Source organism: Oncorhynchus keta, chromosome 15, assembly GCF_023373465.1.
Source record: "Oncorhynchus keta strain PuntledgeMale-10-30-2019 chromosome 15, Oket_V2, whole genome shotgun sequence".
Classification (NCBI taxonomy): Eukaryota; Metazoa; Chordata; class Actinopteri; order Salmoniformes; family Salmonidae; genus Oncorhynchus; species Oncorhynchus keta.
In genome coordinates, this window is record NC_068435.1 from 18,927,910 (window position 1) to 18,945,278 (window position 17,369).

Sequence of the window (17,369 nt, forward strand, 5' to 3'; positions counted from 1 at the left end):
CAGGAGTACTGTATTTAAAGGCGCAAGCATCCACTTTCTGTATGCCCAAATAAATGTCCTCTCAAATCGACTGGATATATTTTTGTGTTTACATGTGTATGTGGTGATGAATATAAGCTTGTAAATATTCCAATGGATCACTTATACATTTTGCAGTATTCGGAACATAATTTAATAGAGCATGTCTTTAAAAATATAAATGTCCTTAGCGTTTGTGGGTTTAATTTGCATGAGAGAAGGCTATCGTGAAGGTCACACTACTTGAATTGCATTCACTAAAATCAAACTTACATTTTTGAAACAGTTAATACAATTCATGCAGTAGGCATACTACTACCGTTTCAGAGGATTCACTAATCTGTTCAACACAAGCTTTTCCGTTTTCACATTTCCTTTCTTTACTGCTTTCAAAAGTAGGTCATGAGAATTGTAAGGATTTGATCATGTGATCACACCTATAACATCATAAGCTGTTGCTGTGCGTGACTACCATCAAAAAACAATTTCAGGTTACATCCTAATGTTAAGGGATGTAATGGGGATGATGAGTAAAGAATATATCTCATGAACTATATCTGACTGCAATGCACACCCACCCAACATTGATTTTTTGATTTGCTGTTGGCCTATTTGACAAACCTTGCACACTGGGCCGGTTTACCAAAAGCATATTAACAATAAATGGATTGTTTGAACTATAGGATCATATGGTTCTAAGGATGAACTTAGCCTTAGAATGCTTTTGGGAAACCAGGCCCAGAGCAGTGTTTATTTTATAATAGACTAAAGCACACAAATAAGGTGAAATAAGGTGCATATCCAGTAAGTTATGTGGAATTATTTCATAACGACATAGGAGACCTAGAAATTAAATCACACTTTCAATTGAATATCACCTGTAAACTATCAAGGCCTACCTGAAACACATGTAACACAGAGCAAAGTGTGTTAAAAAGCCAGTTGAATTGGTACTGGGTGCATATGCCCCTTTAACCTTAGTGTTCATATTTTAATGTGTAAATCATAGTCCACAGACATACAGTAGCTTCGCAGCTCTGCACCATCTGAGGATGCAAAGCCCAAACGTGCTCCTCCCCACAATTCCCAACCAACTCGGCTCCAGTATGCATCCTCTATTCATTTGAATGTGTTGACATTTGGAGAAATTGCTTGAGCCTTGCTGAAATATTCAGAAAGAATGAAAGCCAACAGTCCAATATTCCAGAACACTGCTGTGTGTAGGGGTACCCATTTTGGACTATGATAAATACATGGAAAGGGTGCAGTGATCATTTCAGAACCAAGCCTGTATGAAAGCGTTTCCCAAACTCGGTCCTGGGGACCCCAAGGGGTGCACATTTAGTTTTTTTGCCATAAAACTACACAGCTGATTAAAATTATTAAAGCGTGATTATTAGTTGATTATTTGAATCAGCTGTGTAGTGTGCTATGATGAAAAAACAAAAGGTTCACCACTTTGGTTATGAGGATGCTGCATAATCTTACAGGAATTCCAAAACTCCAGGCAGCTCTGAAGACACACATGCTTCACTTTATAAATTGATAAATCAAGAGATACAATACAGTATGGATCCATATATATATAATCGTTTCATTCATATACCAACACAGACACTCAGAAAAGTACTATAGGGAGATGCAAAATATCAACTCTAAAAAGGAAATTACAAAATGTAAGTTTAAACATTGCACATTTCTTCCACATAAATTTATATTTCATTTTATATATTTTTTTATTATTTGTGATAGCATTTTTTTTATTTTTAAGAAAAACCAACACAGCAAACGTCGGGGGGGTCACAGACACTCCAGGTTCGGCTTTTCCCGCGCCGCTCTTACAGACGCGATGTTCACCATAATATCTACTAACAGAACGCACTGCCAAAGAAAGCAAGGCTTTACACAGCCACTCACACACCTACAGGAAAACGCTGCTCTGCACTGATGCTCCACAGCGGACTGCTTGGAAAACAAAATCCTGAAGAGAAAATATGTATGCATGCAGACTTGTATGTATAAATAGACAACTGTGGGTACACATGTATGCATTTAGGAATGCATGTACTTTCTTAATATACGTGTATACATACACACATTTAGAGCAGGGGTTCTCAATCCTGGTCCTGGTGATCCAAAGGAGTGTACAGTTGTGTTTTTTCCATAACACTGCACACCTGAGTGAAATGACCAACTCATCATCAGGCTTCAATAATTAGAGTCAGGTGTGTAGTTCAAAAAGAAAACATGTGCACCCCTTTGGGTCCCCAGGACCAGGATTGAGAACCAGTGATTTAGAGAATGTCTGCAACACGTGTTTGAATGTAAAACAAACAAAAAAAGTGTTGTGTATGTGCTGTGCATGTATAAGACTATGCACATGTAGTTAGTGGAATGATTCCTTTGCAACCTGATTATGTTTTTCTATCGTTTTTCTGCTGTCCCAATCTTTTCGTTAAGGCAAACAGCTGAGATCCCTTTCCAGAGTAGAGGTGACCAAATTCTGGAGTTTGTGGTTATTGAACACAGGTAAACAACATTTTGGCATTAAAATAGATAAGATGCAGAATATTGAGCCAAAGTTTCTATACACAGTCATAGCAGATCTAGGGCACAGAGAGATAGCGAGGGGAGGGGGGAGGCAGATGGCAGGACAAACTAAAAGTAAAATCTTAAAATGGTGTCCAAGTAGGTTTTTTTAGCAATACTGTTGCAGTTTCAAGCTCTATTCGTAAAGTCTAGATTTTTCCAAGAAATTCAAAGATTCTAGCTCGGTCAACATACACCAAAGCAAGAAAGGATTACTATATATATATACAGAATGTGAGTGATAAATACAGAATTAAAACAGCCCTGTTTTTTCTCCTTTTAGCTTCTTCACTTCAGACATGGCTGCTGCTCGACACAACTCTACGTTTCTTTTTCTCTTTTATTTCAAACTTCTGCGTTAACCACACGTTCCCAAAGCTTTCTTTCTCCCACATGAAACCAATTCAAATACTAATTGATGACCAAGCTTGTAGTGTTTGATACAATTCAGCTTTAAGTCAAAACGTCAAAAAGAAAGACATGATCCACAACTGGCTCACAGATGTACAGATAGATACGAGTCCCTATCCTAAAGCATCCTGCCTGTTTGATGTACAGATAGATATGAGACCCTATCCTAAAGTATCCTGCCACAATAGTAACAGTAAACCCTACCATTCTACAACCCAGACAGGCTCCAATGCAGGACAAGCATTTTTGCCCCAGGACCGGGGGTACTTTAACGTGTTTTGCTTGGTATATATTGACTGACAGTCATGGAGTATACAATTAGACTCTCCTGTGGCAAGGCTGTGTAGAGGGAGGGGTTAAGAAAATGTTACTGAGCCCGACCAGTCCAGAAGAAACGCAGGGGGCAGGATGGGTGGTTGGGGGAGGGGTATGAGACAGAGGGGCAGGGTGTTCAGCAGCATCCCCCTCCAGCCTGTTGGCCTCCCTGGCTACCGGAGAGTGTGGAGTTGGTGGCAGCGTGCTGGGGCCCAATCTTAATGCCGTTAGCCTGCCGAGACAAAACCAGAACATGCAAACGGCTCGTCAGGAAAATGGAACGTGATGATGGTCAGGTGTGGTTTGACGATTTAGAGTTTGAGTGTTTGTGTTTTTCTAGCGTGGATTAAATGGATATAACAAGAAATATCAATTGTGACAAATTCTCTTTGGCTCACAGTCACATGCACACTCTTTTGTAAGCATCTCTCCCACACACACCAGCAAGTGGCACTTTCATGCATTGCCCCACTTTCATCTCTCCAGTCCTTTATTGGCTGAAGAGAACACAGAGTGGCTAAAAGGCATCACTCCAATATGAGCCTGTGCTGCTGTGGCTTTAAGCAGTAGTAGCTATTAAGTCAACTCAATCGTTCTAAATCACATTTATAGTGTTCAGGGAAGAGGAGGAGGTTGGAGGGGGGGGGGTTCTCACGACGCCTGCCAGCAAGCGACGGGAATTCTGACCAGGGCTTCCCCCACGTCAGTCAGCTGATGCGGTTTGGACCGTGTCCCTGGCCTCACTTTCCCCCACCCCCTCTCCCCCTTATTTTACCCTTTACTACCTCTCAAAGAAGGCATACCCAACGGCTGCTCAGGGACTCGCCTCCTTCACGCTGGCTGTAACCTTGTGGGATGTGAGGAATTTATGCACTGGCCAGCAGCCAGGGCTAGCGGAGAGAGGGAAGGAGAGGGAGGGGAGAAGGGGAAAAAAGTGGAAGTTTTGCTCGGCTCTGCAGACTGGAACCTGCTCTGCTTCTTCTTGCCTTTCTTTAGAGGAGAGAGATGGGGAGTGGGCCGCTACAAATAAGCTGATGTGGAGGGGCTGCCTCGAAAATATGAATATGGGTGCAGTGTCTCCTAGGAGCATGTGACTTCGTAACAGAGTAAGCTAACACAATGACTTTCTGGCCTTCAAATGGGCCTTTTTTTCCCCAATAGGATTTATCCAACGTCTGCTCTGTCAAGATTTTATACTCTTCACTCTGTTTATGACGTGGGCTTAGGGCACTACGAAGGGAGCAAGGGCATTTGACCACTTGGCCATATCTCAGTTGATGACTTAAATCTAAGAAGTCAAGTCATGTCAAGAAGATGGTCTGTCAAAACTGCAGTGTACAAAATGGACACAAAATGTGTCTCTCCTATGTCAAATGACCTCATTGTTGATGTCGAAGACACCCTCCTGGATCTTCTCGTAGATCTCCTTCGCTGTGTTGATGAATGCCTGAAAAGAGAGAGTGCCTAGTTAGTATAGGATCAGAGCTGAAATCCACAGCATCTAGATGGAACCGTTGTAATAACTGATAAACTCCCCTGCAAGATATCAAGCCTTGGACCAGTCAAACCATCATATACGTGGTTCTCGTTAACTGAATAAGTTCTAAAAGAGTGTGATTTACAGGAGTTCAGCCTCTGGCTTGTTGCCACAGATAATACATCTTCGTCACTCCGCTGTACAAACCACGCACGCAGACGTATAAAGAGACCCTTAGTTTTAGCCTGAATGTACAGCATGGTAGGCCTTATATAATCATTAAGTACACCTCAAAAGCGAGACGAGTCCAGGGTGCCCATCTATAGTAAATACTGCCTGTAATTCAGCTTTTTACCACAGAGGGAGGCCTACTTTAGAATCTGAAAGCAAATGTGCACCTCACATTTAGCTCAAGAGGCTCTGGCCTGATCTAGTCCCCTCTGGCCTGATCTAGTCCCCTCTGGCCTGATCTAGTCCCCTCTGGCCTGATCTAGTCCCCTCTGGCCTGATCTAGTCCCCTCTGGCCTGATCTAGTCCCCTCTGGCCTGATCTAGTCCCCTCTGGCCTGATCTAGTCCCCTCTGGCCTGATCTAGTCCCCTCTGGCCTGATCTAGTCCCCTCTGGCCTGATCTAGTCCCCTCTGGCCTGATCTAGTCCCCTCTGGCCTGATCTAGTCCCCTCTGGCCTGATCTAGTCCCCTCTGGCCTGATCTAGTCCCCTCTAACCTCCCTGCCTCTTCACACATGAAATTGTTTATCAGCAACAGATGGGTTTCCCTCAGCCTGAGGCAAATCTCCCCCACCTGACCATGTAGGCCCAGGGCATAACCCAGGGACCCAGCATTATCCTCAACACATTACTCTCCATATAGTGCATACGATAGTAGCATAGGAGCCTGATTGGCATTCGGCTGTCACTTAGGATAGGAGAGCAGAGGGGAGGCTATGAATGTCGGCGATGTACACGTCACTGAGGGAGAGGAGAGGTATCGGAAGGATTCAGGAGACACTAATGAGACAAATGAATCATATCAGGGGTTTCTGCTGGGGGAGGGGTTATATAAACCAGTCTCCCCCTGCCTTAAATCCTCAGAGAGCCTGGCTACCCAGCAAACTGAAGAACAGATGTGTATGTGTGCGTTCGAGTGTTTGAGAGGTGGGTAATATTAATAGGCAAACGTGTCAGTTCAAACAAACAAATGCACACACAATTTAGTGTGAGCAGGAGGTACCTCTTCTACATTGGATGCGGTCTTGGCGGAGGTCTCCATGAAGATAAGGCCGTGCTCTCTGGCGAAGGCCTCTCCCTCCTCCTTCTTCACCTCTCTCCTGGACTCCAGGTCACTTTGGGGAAAACGCCAAACACATTCAGTATTTCACACACATTACCATAGTTATTTTAGCATGGTCTTGTGTCTCTGTTTTATTGCAAATGTTAATTCATTCGGTTTCGTTTTCCAGTTAGGAGATATGTCATTAACTAGAGGAGACACGAGCACACAGGGAGCAGGGCTGTGACCTGGGTGGGTGTATATCAATTGTCAAAAATGGCTTCCTCACACTTTTTCCTTTCCTTCATTTGAAAGCAAAGAACACAAAGCATCCACCATTTAGACTTGACATAACCCATGCTTTAAGATAAGACAAAATGAAGAAAAGTTGCCATTTCAGAACCTTTGAGGCATAGCCTGTTTAGTAGCCATGACAACCACGACTAGGTCGTTTGGTAACCATGAGTGACAGGGAGATGTATCTGACCTCTTGTTCCCAATGAGCATGATGACCATGTTGGAGTTGGAATGTTGGCGAGCGTCCTCTAACCAGGTTGTCAAGTGGTTGAAGGTGTCCCTTCTAAAACAAAAACAGTTGAGCAATACTTAACATAAGAACAATAAATGTTCCTTTCCTAGTAAACTAATGCATAAACATGTCCTTCATTAGGTGAATGTAGGTCCCTTTTGTAACAACAGTTGACCCACATGAGCAAAATAAGGGCATTGGGGCGGGAGATTAAATTACATCCAAAATGTATTATACAAACAAATCTCAGTGGCTCCAACTATTGTTAAACTGAATTAACTTTATAAGAAAACAACATTTCCTTTCCTCTTAAACAAACTAATATATATATATTTTTTTTTACATTTGTCAAGAGCAATAGTCATGTCCTAAATCCTAGGGTAGACTTAGTGGCCAAAGTGTTTACATAGATAAGACCTGGGGAGAAAATGGCCACCAGACTGACCTTGTGATGTCATACACGAGCAGGGCGCCAGCTGCCCCTCTGTAGTAAGACCGGGTGATGGAGCGGAAGGACTCTTGGCCGGCCTGACACACACACACACACACACACACACACACACAATTAGTGCCAAAGACAAACAGACATAGTACACACACACACAGACGCTCTGTTAAAGCAAAGACAAAGTTCAGCACAGAAGCATAGTAACCCATAGAAAGGGTACAAACAAGAGCCAGCAGTACTTCAAAGTAGTAGTAGTAAGCTGAACAAAGCAACTACTCTTAAAGGAGTCTTACTTCAAGTGCTCAAGGGTGTGTTAGACAAAATACCAACACAGATGTACTGTGTTACTAGGATCAGGGGTTCTTCTGAGTCCATGTCCTGAAACTCCTGGCCCGAGCCATGTTTTACTCATGCATGTCCTGCCTACTACACTCCTCCAGTCCAGGCTTTCCAGCAGCTTTCTCCTAATCCATATACATTCCCAACACGATAGATATTCCCAACCAGACAGCCAAGCCTCCTGATTTTCCCTGTGCAGAGAGGCAGAGCACAGGCAAACCCCTGTCACTGTGTACAAAAGGCTCCTCTCTTTCTCTGCATCCCATACCTGACTGACTGAGTCCTCATAAACAAGGGGCTCATTGTGTTCCACTATAGCCCACAATACCACATTCTACCCCTCTCCCCACACTCAGTGTTGGGTTAAAACAGCAGGCAGGCAGATAAGACCTGTCGATAGATGCCATTGTCAGCAGCTTATAAAATGGCTTCCCTGTTCCCTGGCTAGCAGCTGTTGTACCTTGGCCTACTCTATGCTGTTCTACATCAATTCCAGCCTGGCAGCAGGTGAGTGAGAACCAGGCAGCCCAGCACTGCAGCACATTTGAATTCAATAAGGCCCAGTCAGTGAGTCAGTGGCAACAGTCCCCCTGAGGCAGCTGCTAACGTTGGAGCTAATGGAGGCCATTGTGAATAAATGATGAATGACACCTTTATGCCTGCCATCTGCCAGATCTCAAAGGTTACAGGAAGACCAGAAATGCAGATTTTGGCTATTACATCACTCCCAGGCCAGGCAGTACCTCCCTACTCCTCCTCCTGTGCTCACACACACATGGCGGAACACACACTGATACAGCTACACAGACGGTACCCACGCCCTGTGTTTGATTTGATGTAAGCTAAGCCACAGACCATTCTAAGAGAGGGTATATTAATAGTGGTGTTTCGAAAATATAAAAGTGAAATTGTCATTTCTCAAAATGGCAGCTACATTACCAAAGTGCCCAATCAAAGGTTGCCATTCTTATCCCCCTTGGCATCTATTTCTGCTGAATTCCAGCCGTACCTTTTCATCAACCAAAATGCACCTGTGTTGCCATGTGGCCTAGTAAGCACATAGCAGCTGGCTTGGTCTGAAGGCCAAAAGGCCTTCAGGGCCTCGACTTGCACCATCCATCAGAATTACTGCTGAGAAATTCAATTCTTATTTATAGAACTGTGTCTCCCCCTAGAGGCCAATAGAAATACTACACTAACACCAAGATCATATCCTGTAGTGTTCATATTTCCTCAGCACAGTAGGGCACTATAAAATCCGGGTTAAGTAGAAAATGGACGTAATCATGGAATCCAAACTTTTAAATGGAATTCAACAATATATTCAACTTGAAATTAATACATTTTCCCAAGTTAATCATATGACATGAACAAACGGCATCAGTGTATTTTCCTGCAACGGTTACAGGAATGCCTGTGTTTGTGGTGTGCATATATGCCAACACTTTATGTAACCGTCAGTCATGATGGTAATGATTAGCTTCTTCTGGTAGATATGGAAAAGCTTCAACAAAAAGATCCTCAATTTAACAAAAAAAAAAAAAAAAATTTACTACAAAAAGTAGCCTATAGCAGATCGATATGATGATAGTTTATCAATCCAGTGCCAATTTGTTTTGCACACCCCAAAAAATAAAAACATTTTTCCTAAACCTCAAAAGTCTCATGATGTGTTTTAAGCAGTGTTGTGTACTTAAAGAAATACAAATTGGATGTTCTATATATTTTAAGTATGATTTAGAGAGCAAAATAGATAAATGAAAAGAAACCTAGAAAAACAAAATGGGGGAAAATATGGAATTTGGGTAAATTCTAGAAGAAAAAAAAAAAAAAAGACCAAAAAAATGTAAACAGCTTTTAATGGGCCCTAGCAAAGCACAGGGAATCCCACATAATTAACAGTAGGGCACACTGAGAAACCCTAATTAACACTTCAATCTTTACTCCTAATTAGGGATGTTAAATGGTTAACGGCTAATTGGTTAGGCACCGAAAACACATTTGACTGGTCATGCTATAGGTTAATTTGTATAATTTAATGTAATTAAAAATTCCGGTGTGTGTTAGTCGTCATGCACCTTATTTATCACATGCAGAATAGCCTATCAAATCAAACTCCAATTTATTTATCACATGCACACAGCATACAGAGCCTAGTTTGAGGAGCGGAATAGCCTATCAAATCAAACTCCAATTTATTTATCGCATGCTTCATAAACAAGAGGTGCAGACTAGCAGTGACATTTTTACATATGGAGCCTTTTCAACAACGCAGAGAGAAATGACAATAGAAAAGTAACACGTAATAAAAAGTAAACCATAAGTAACGATAAGATGTCTTTATACACGGGGTACCATTCCTGAGTTGATGTGCAGAGGTACGAGATAATTGAGGTAGGTATGTACATATAGCTAGGAATAAAGTGACTAGGCAACAGGACAGAAACAGTAGCAGCAGCATATGTGATGAGTCCAAAAGAAGTTAGTGCAAAAAGGGTCAATGCAGATAGTTAAATAGTTAACCAAAAGCCACCCGGACTAACTATTTAACAGCCTTATGACTTGGGGGTAGAAGCTGTTCATGGTCCTGTTGGTTGCAGACTTGGTTTATTGGTATCGCTTGCCGTGCGGTAGCAGAGATAATATTCTATGACTTGGGTGTCTGGAGTCTGACAATTTTAAGGCCTTTGTCTATACCAGGCTGTGTCAGAGGTCCTGGAAGGAAGGGAGCTCGGCCCCAATGGGCTGTACTCACTACCCTCTGCAGCGCCTTACGGTCAGATGGCAGTAATTGCCATACCAAGCAGTCATGGAGCCAGTCAAGATACTCTCAAATGGTGCAGCTGTAGAACTGAGTATCTGAGGGTCCATACCAAATCGTTTCAGCTCCTGAGGGGGAAGAGAAATTATTCTACCCTTTTCATGACTGTGTTGGTGTGTGTGGACATTGAGATACTAAGTGATGTGGACACAGAGGAACTTGAAGATCTCGACCAGCTCCACTACAGCCCTGTCAATGTAAATGGGGTTGTGCTCGGCCCTCCTTTTTCTGTAGTCCACGATCAGCTCCTTGCTGACATTGAGGGAGAGGCTGTTGTCTCATCATCATCGTCGGTGATCAGGCCTACCACCGCTGTGTCATCAGCAAACTTAACGGTGTTGGAGTCGTGCTTGGCAACGCAGTCGTGGTTGAACAGGGAGTACAGGAGGGTACTAAGCACGCACCCCCAAGGGGCCCATGTTGAGGGCCAGCGTGGCGGTTGTGTTGTTGCCTACCCACACCACCTGGGGACGGTCTGTCAGGAAGTCCAGGATCCAGTTGCAGAGGGAAGTTTTCAGACCCAGGGTCCTTAGCTTAGTGATGAGCTTGGAGGACACTATGGTGTTGAACACTGCGCTGTATCACCCATCAGACAGCACTAGAGCAGCTTCTCAAAGAGCTGGTACTGGACTGAAATGTGCTTTTGTAAGCCCAGGCATTAAGCAACATATAACATTTCTAAAATGCAATCGCATGTTAAACTGTTTTGACGGCCACGGTTAAAAATAGCTACTATCTCAATCTAAACTGGTAATTAAAGCGCGCCTCCCATTTGTTATTTGAGTGCCTAGGCTATAGTCAACAGTATGCAGGCTATCAGCGCGTCACCACCACTTTGCAACGTGAGCTTGAGGCAGTAATCGTTTGAAACCTGAACGTTTTACTTTACTTCATATTATGAGTCATGTCTTACCTTGTTTCAAAGTAGCCTAGCCGAAATCCAGCCATAGAAAAGTGGAGGCAGATATTTTAGAAAAAAAGACTTCATGACATCAAATCAGCATTTCTCTGTGGTTCTATTGGTTTTACATCAACTTTTGTTGTCCAGAAACCAAAGTCGCAACCCATCCTAGTGGTTATTAGATTCCCCCTTTTGCTACAGATATTTTCATTATGGCACCGCTCTCATTATGTGTACTGTTTAAAACAGTATTTTCCTGTAAAATGCATTTTGGTAAATGTTTGAAAAATAGAGTTGAATGTTCAATAATAGACTATAGCCTTTTGACTGCATGACGATGGGCTTGCTATTGTTGCATGTCTCCATTAACTGCTTCATGAAAAATGTCCGGTCCTTGTATGCATGCACAGTACTGTATTTTCTACTGGTCACATCATTTTACTGTTTGGAAAGAATGTAACCGTTTGTTGACTGGTTAATGAGGGTCAGTTAGTATGCAACAAAAAAAACATTTAAAAATAGAAAACTTCTCACAATTACACAATCACAATTATTTGAGAAGAGGGTGAAACATGTGAACAGCGAACTGACAAATGCTGTTGTGTAGGGCTCTGTCATTGTTCTCTTTACAAGGCAAGCAACATGTCCATAGTGACACAAAATGGTGATACACATGCTGAACAAAACGTCAATAGCATGTACTGTATGTTGAAAATAAAAAAAAATTCTCCAGGTGTACAAGATTCCATTGACTCCAAGATTTAAAAATCTCCTTATCACTGATAAGATACCGATGTACCAAAGAGAATTCCGAGAATATCATGATTACAGTCGACCCCTGATAAGTGCACTTGAGATAGGCTAAGTATAAACTGTTTAATTGGCAGAATGAACCTGTATCACTTCAACAGTACATTGACTACATTCTTTATGATTGAACTGCATGCAGTAGTTGACAACTTAACTGATGAGAACTGTTCCACACTGCTGCATGTATCAGGAGTCGACTGTATCGTCTGTTCAGGTAAATAATCATATCTGTTCAATGTGAAAACAGGGCAGGTATCTTACCGTGTCCCAGATCTGCAGCTTGATCTGTTTACCATCTATGGTGATCATCCGCGCCCCAAACTCCACACCTGGGAAAGACACACCCACCACAAGGACACAGTCAGTCTACAACTCACTTGCATGAAAACACTAATACCAAGATTCAATGGAAATCATGAATGGTTAGTACTATAAGGAATCCTTGGGATGTCACTACCCTAAACTTAGCCAAAACATTTTGCAGGTCTGGGTTTGGGAAACACTGTTCTAGAACCCCTCCCCTGCCTCCACCACAGAAACACCCTAAAAGCCTATGTTGACTAATGGTTAGAGTTGACACAGTGTAGTAGAGGAGGCAGACACGCACTGGCCAAACATTAAATGATTTGTTTTTTAAATAGTCAAAAAAACTGAATTCAATTGTTGCCAGTAACACAGTGCAGTCACTAACTCTCTTGATAACATTTTACTCGCCCTAGCAGAGCTGATTTGTGTTAAGAGTGAGGTGTTCTGTTATGTGTCTTGAAGTAGTTAGCAAGCTAAAATAAAATCCATCTCCCTCATCGTCAGAGGTTAGACCAGAGGAGTGATGAAAATCCTTAGGAAATTAATTAAGACAAGGGCAGGGCGTGACATTAACGCTTGCCCAGGGCAACTAAAGAAAAGTTGTCCGATATGGAGATCACAACATGGAAACAATTAGGCTGCGCCAATCAGAATTGGAACAAAGCCCTTACACCCAGCAGCTCTCCAAATGGAGGGTTGACGGATCACGTGTTTTATACAGTAGCATATCAGTGGGGGGGTAAGAGCCTTGCACAAGGCCACAACGGCAGGAGATATAATGCATGGGATCAGAGACCAGCAGCCTTATATTGTCAATTCCAGTGAAAATAATGAATGTTATTTTGTGAAGTGGGTCCTTGCATCAACCCATTATTTTTATTTCTACTTTGCACATTCTTCCACTGCAAATCTACCATTCCCGTGTTTTGCTTGCTATATTGTACTTACTTTGCCACCATGGCCTTTTTTGCCTTCATCTCCCTTATCGCACCTCATTTGCTCACATCGTATATAGACTTGTTTCTACTGTATGTTTGTTTTACTCCATGTGTAACTGTTGTTGTATGTGTCGAACTGCTTTGCTTTATCTTGGCCAGGTCGCAATTGTAAATGAGAACTTGTTCTCAACTTGCCTACCTGGTTAAATAAAGGTGAAATAAAATTAAAATAAATCATACAACTCAATTTGTCACCTTTTTGGCCCATGGTGTTATACCTTTTTTGGGGGAGGAGGGGCAAGTGACCTGAGCTTTCAGACAAATGGCTAAAAAGGTTCATGCCAAGCCCTGGGCGTGGAGATCTGAGCTGAGCACAGATGATTTAATTGAGGTCCCTCCAGTGCAGCTAGGCAGTGCAGAGGCAGGATACATTTCAATCACAGTCGTTGTTAAACGTTATAATGAATATAGAGGAGCCTTACCGATAGTGAGGTCGTGCACCGGCTGAAACCGCTTGTCTGTGAACTGTAATAATAGGCATGATTTTCCCACACCTGTAAAACAAACATGCACAGTTAAACAGAGGCACACACATGACCAAATAGGCACTCTGTCTGCATAACTAACATCATTTAGCCAGTCACACACACGTTGGAAAACCAACAACACATCTGGTCGCACACACACATTAAAGAAGTTGAATCCCATTCTTTGATATGATGTGTCAGAGAACAAAAAATTACATAAGGAGGGTAATTTAATGAGATAAAAATGTCAGACTGTATCAGGCCCTACAGCCCTCTGACTACACCCACACACACAATGGTAAAGAAGCTCATAGTCAGTCCTGCTGAAGCCAAGAGGCTAGTCAAACAAGTAGAATTCTGGTTGTCATTTTTTTCTGGAGTAGGTAGAGGATGCATTAAAACACATTCAGGGTGAGATATCGTTTTATTCCCTCAATGGTCCAGGGTGCGATAGTGTTATCCGATCCTGGATCAGTGGTTAAGATGAGCCATTTCCTCCTCAAACTTGTTTCTTCAGGAGGACCTGTGTTCGAGGCACTGTCAACATGATGATGAAGCTCCTGATAGGGATGGACATTTTATCAAAAATGTCAACACACAAATGTCATGACTCATGAGGTTGTTTGGTGTGATGAAACAAAGATATTCCCAGGTAGCACTGACCATAATGAATGCAATAATTAGCCTAAAGATGAGCGGCTAACTCCATTTATTACAAAGTACACCTAAATATAATGTGTGGCTTGCGCCTGTGTGAATAATTAAATAAGTAAACGGTGACAGTGAAACACACTGCCATATTGTGGAGGGGGGACCTGTGAAAACGTGTCCTGCACTGTATGGTTATAAGGCAAACAGGTGAAACCTTTAGGACACCAGAGAAGGCTATCATTAGTGTTTCTATGGGTTACCACCACCGTTGCTAGGCAGGGGAGTCAGGGTGATAGAAGACATCATGAGAAGGATGTAACAAAACAAAGCTATGTCACCCTTTTAACTGTGTACCTGCTAGACAATCAGCCTCTAGCACTGAATAGATAGTCCATCTGGTTCTTTAGTGGTCAGGTCATTATCTTAAAGCAACAGCAATTAGACAGGGGTGCCAAATCAAAGACTAGCCTAATTACCCCCCCCATCACTAATTGAAAAACTGCATTTGATTGGGCAGGAAGAGGTGTACAACTGGATTTTGAATCAGGTGAAAACTATGGTTTATGGTATGGAGGCTGAGAAATAATGCATCCTTTTGGATAGGGGTTTCTCAACTATCACCTCATCTAGCCAAGTTACCAACCACATAGCGTAGACTATATCTTACTGCTTGAACAGCTGGGATAGCCATAACTAAACAGCAAAGTCATGTAGAATGTGAGTGGGTAATGTGAAAACACTGAATGATCAACAGCTTGGGTTGCAGGGGGTCACATGATGGCCCCCAGTGAAGCCAGGGCGATGACAGGTCTGCAGTGTTGCAACTAGAGCTGTGACGATACCAGTATCGCAAAAATATTCCATGGCAGAAATGAAAACAAAGCAGACCAAACTCTTTGGTCCTTTAAAAACCTACTGTATGTAAAATATTGTGTGCTATAGTTTAGAAAATAAATGTGACTGGATGACAACATGATGTTTGTTTCCACATCAGGGCTGTTTTTCTTGATGTGTAATCCCTTCGTGTTTTTTTCTTTCCTTGCCACAGTACTAACGAGTATCGCGATACTGGTGTCGTCCTGACCCTATTAATTATACAAATAAAACAAGGGGGAAAACTCTGCTGGATGTAGCCTGGGAAAAAAATGCACTGACAGATTTGTCCTCCCAAATGCTGACCACTGTTTTGGGTTGGAAATGATGTCTCCAGTTTGAAACAAGCAAATAGTCTGGTTCAAGTAAAATTCTGCCCTTTCATCTCAGAGAAATGCAGAGGAGCATGCTGCTTAATCTGTTATTGGCCTTCCTGCAAACAGGGTACACTTCCCTTCACGGATACTTTCAAACAGAATAAACCACAGTAAATTGGTACTTTTAAAAAGGCACTGTACCCTTTGAATGTACAAGCCTTATTGATCAATTAATAAACTAAAGTGAAGGAAGTCTTAGCATCACAACATTCCCCCTGTGGTCTTGAGATGCCAACCAGGTACATATGTTTATTTCTCAGTATCAAACACTGTCAATCTGTAGTCAGAGAGATAGGTAATCTCAGTATCCCTCGTTGTCCCTGGGTAATATGCATAGCAAGCGGTGCTGCTCTTAGGCTATTTCAACAAGGATCCGGGTTGAGCAATAGATGTATAACAGATCTAATCAAATAAGATGATGCACATAGTTATACTGTTTTTGATAAACAAGTACATACGTCGCCTGCTTCTAATGCAACCTGCAATAAATTATCTGGACAAAAATGTAGGTTGGCTTTGGCAGCATCCACAATATTTGGGAAACCTACTCAGTCCGCCTAGTCTAGGTAAACAAACGACAGTGAACTGCTTAACCTCATTAACATAACACCCGTGTAAAAGTACATTTTAACAACACGAGCATAAACAGCTAAACTAGAATGCTGCCGTAGCAGGCAACCGTACAAAAAAGTTGCTAAAACGCCATTTCGAGGGAGGGCGCTTGGTGCTTGTGGCCTAGCAATACAACCGCGCAAAAAAAAACAGACAGCCCAAAACCTTGGCTTGACTCTGTCCAAGTGACTGACATAGCCAGTGTTCACGCCCATGTTGTAGAGAAGCTGTCAAACTAGCTGTTTTTTTATGTCGCTGTAAACAGCTACTTTGCCAACGTTAACGTTACCTTGCTAGCTAATAGGCGAAGTAGCAAAACTAGCTTAGCACCCCCACCCTCAGTGCACAACCGAAGGACAATAGGCAGTCGGCTTGTTAAATTAACACGCTACTAGTTGACCACAACATTATGCGATGTAAAGTGGGAATTTTTGGGGAGGATTATTTCACGTTAATGACAAGCTATTAACGACGTTTGCAAGCGAGAAATCTGTCAGTCATCCCACCTCCCGCGTCTCCGCTTTTACCACGTCACATTGGACTCTCCAACACTGCGGAAATAAAAGATATCTGCTTGCTAACTACCGTTAGCAATATTTGCTGCTATTGACTAGTGCTTACCTGTGTCTCCGATAATGATGTATTTGAAAAGGTATGCATATGCCATGGCCACTGGGTCCTGTGTCAACCTTCCTCTGCCGTTGTTTTGTGTAATTGAAACCGTATGAAAATGGTCTATGTAATCGTTAAATCTTCCCCTTTCTAGCCTCCTTTCGCTCTTCGACGGGAAGGAACAAATAACACCTCCAAGCTTCAGCTGAAAACGTCATACGTTCCGCCCTCGCCACGCAAACTAAAAGCAATAATTCACCCCAGTTGCCACTGGTAGTAGGCTATTAATTGATATTGTGTCACTTAGACTCTTTAAAACAAATCTAAACCTGATTAACTAAACGATTTGCAAGACATGTAATTAATGTGCACATGATATAGCATAGCTGTTTAGACCTGCACAATCTGATGTAGGCCTGGTAGTCCTTGTTAAAAAAGGGTCCCCCTTAACGCATTCCAAGGAGTCCCTGTAAATCCATTTGTTTTCATTATTTGATAGTTGCTTGCAGATTATTTAACCCCTTATGACATGTCAATATTCATTT

The 17,369-nt window shown here is 42.3% G+C and overlaps 1 protein-coding gene across 1 annotated transcript; it reads right to left on the reverse strand.

Moving 5' to 3' along the window:
* Window positions 1-1,532: 1,532 nt before the first annotated feature.
* LOC118375076 (ras-related protein Rab-2A) lies at window positions 1,533-17,048 on the reverse strand. Its single transcript, XM_035761568.2, has 8 exons — window positions 16,834-17,048; window positions 13,655-13,726; window positions 12,190-12,257; window positions 7,055-7,137; window positions 6,568-6,660; window positions 6,042-6,153; window positions 4,712-4,780; window positions 1,533-3,565 (listed from the first exon to the last, which is right to left on the reverse strand). Exons 1-8 carry the CDS (start codon window positions 16,877-16,879, stop codon window positions 3,470-3,472), a joined length of 639 nt encoding a protein of 212 aa, XP_035617461.1. The 5' UTR covers window positions 16,880-17,048; the 3' UTR covers window positions 1,533-3,469.
* Window positions 17,049-17,369: the final 321 nt, after the last annotated feature.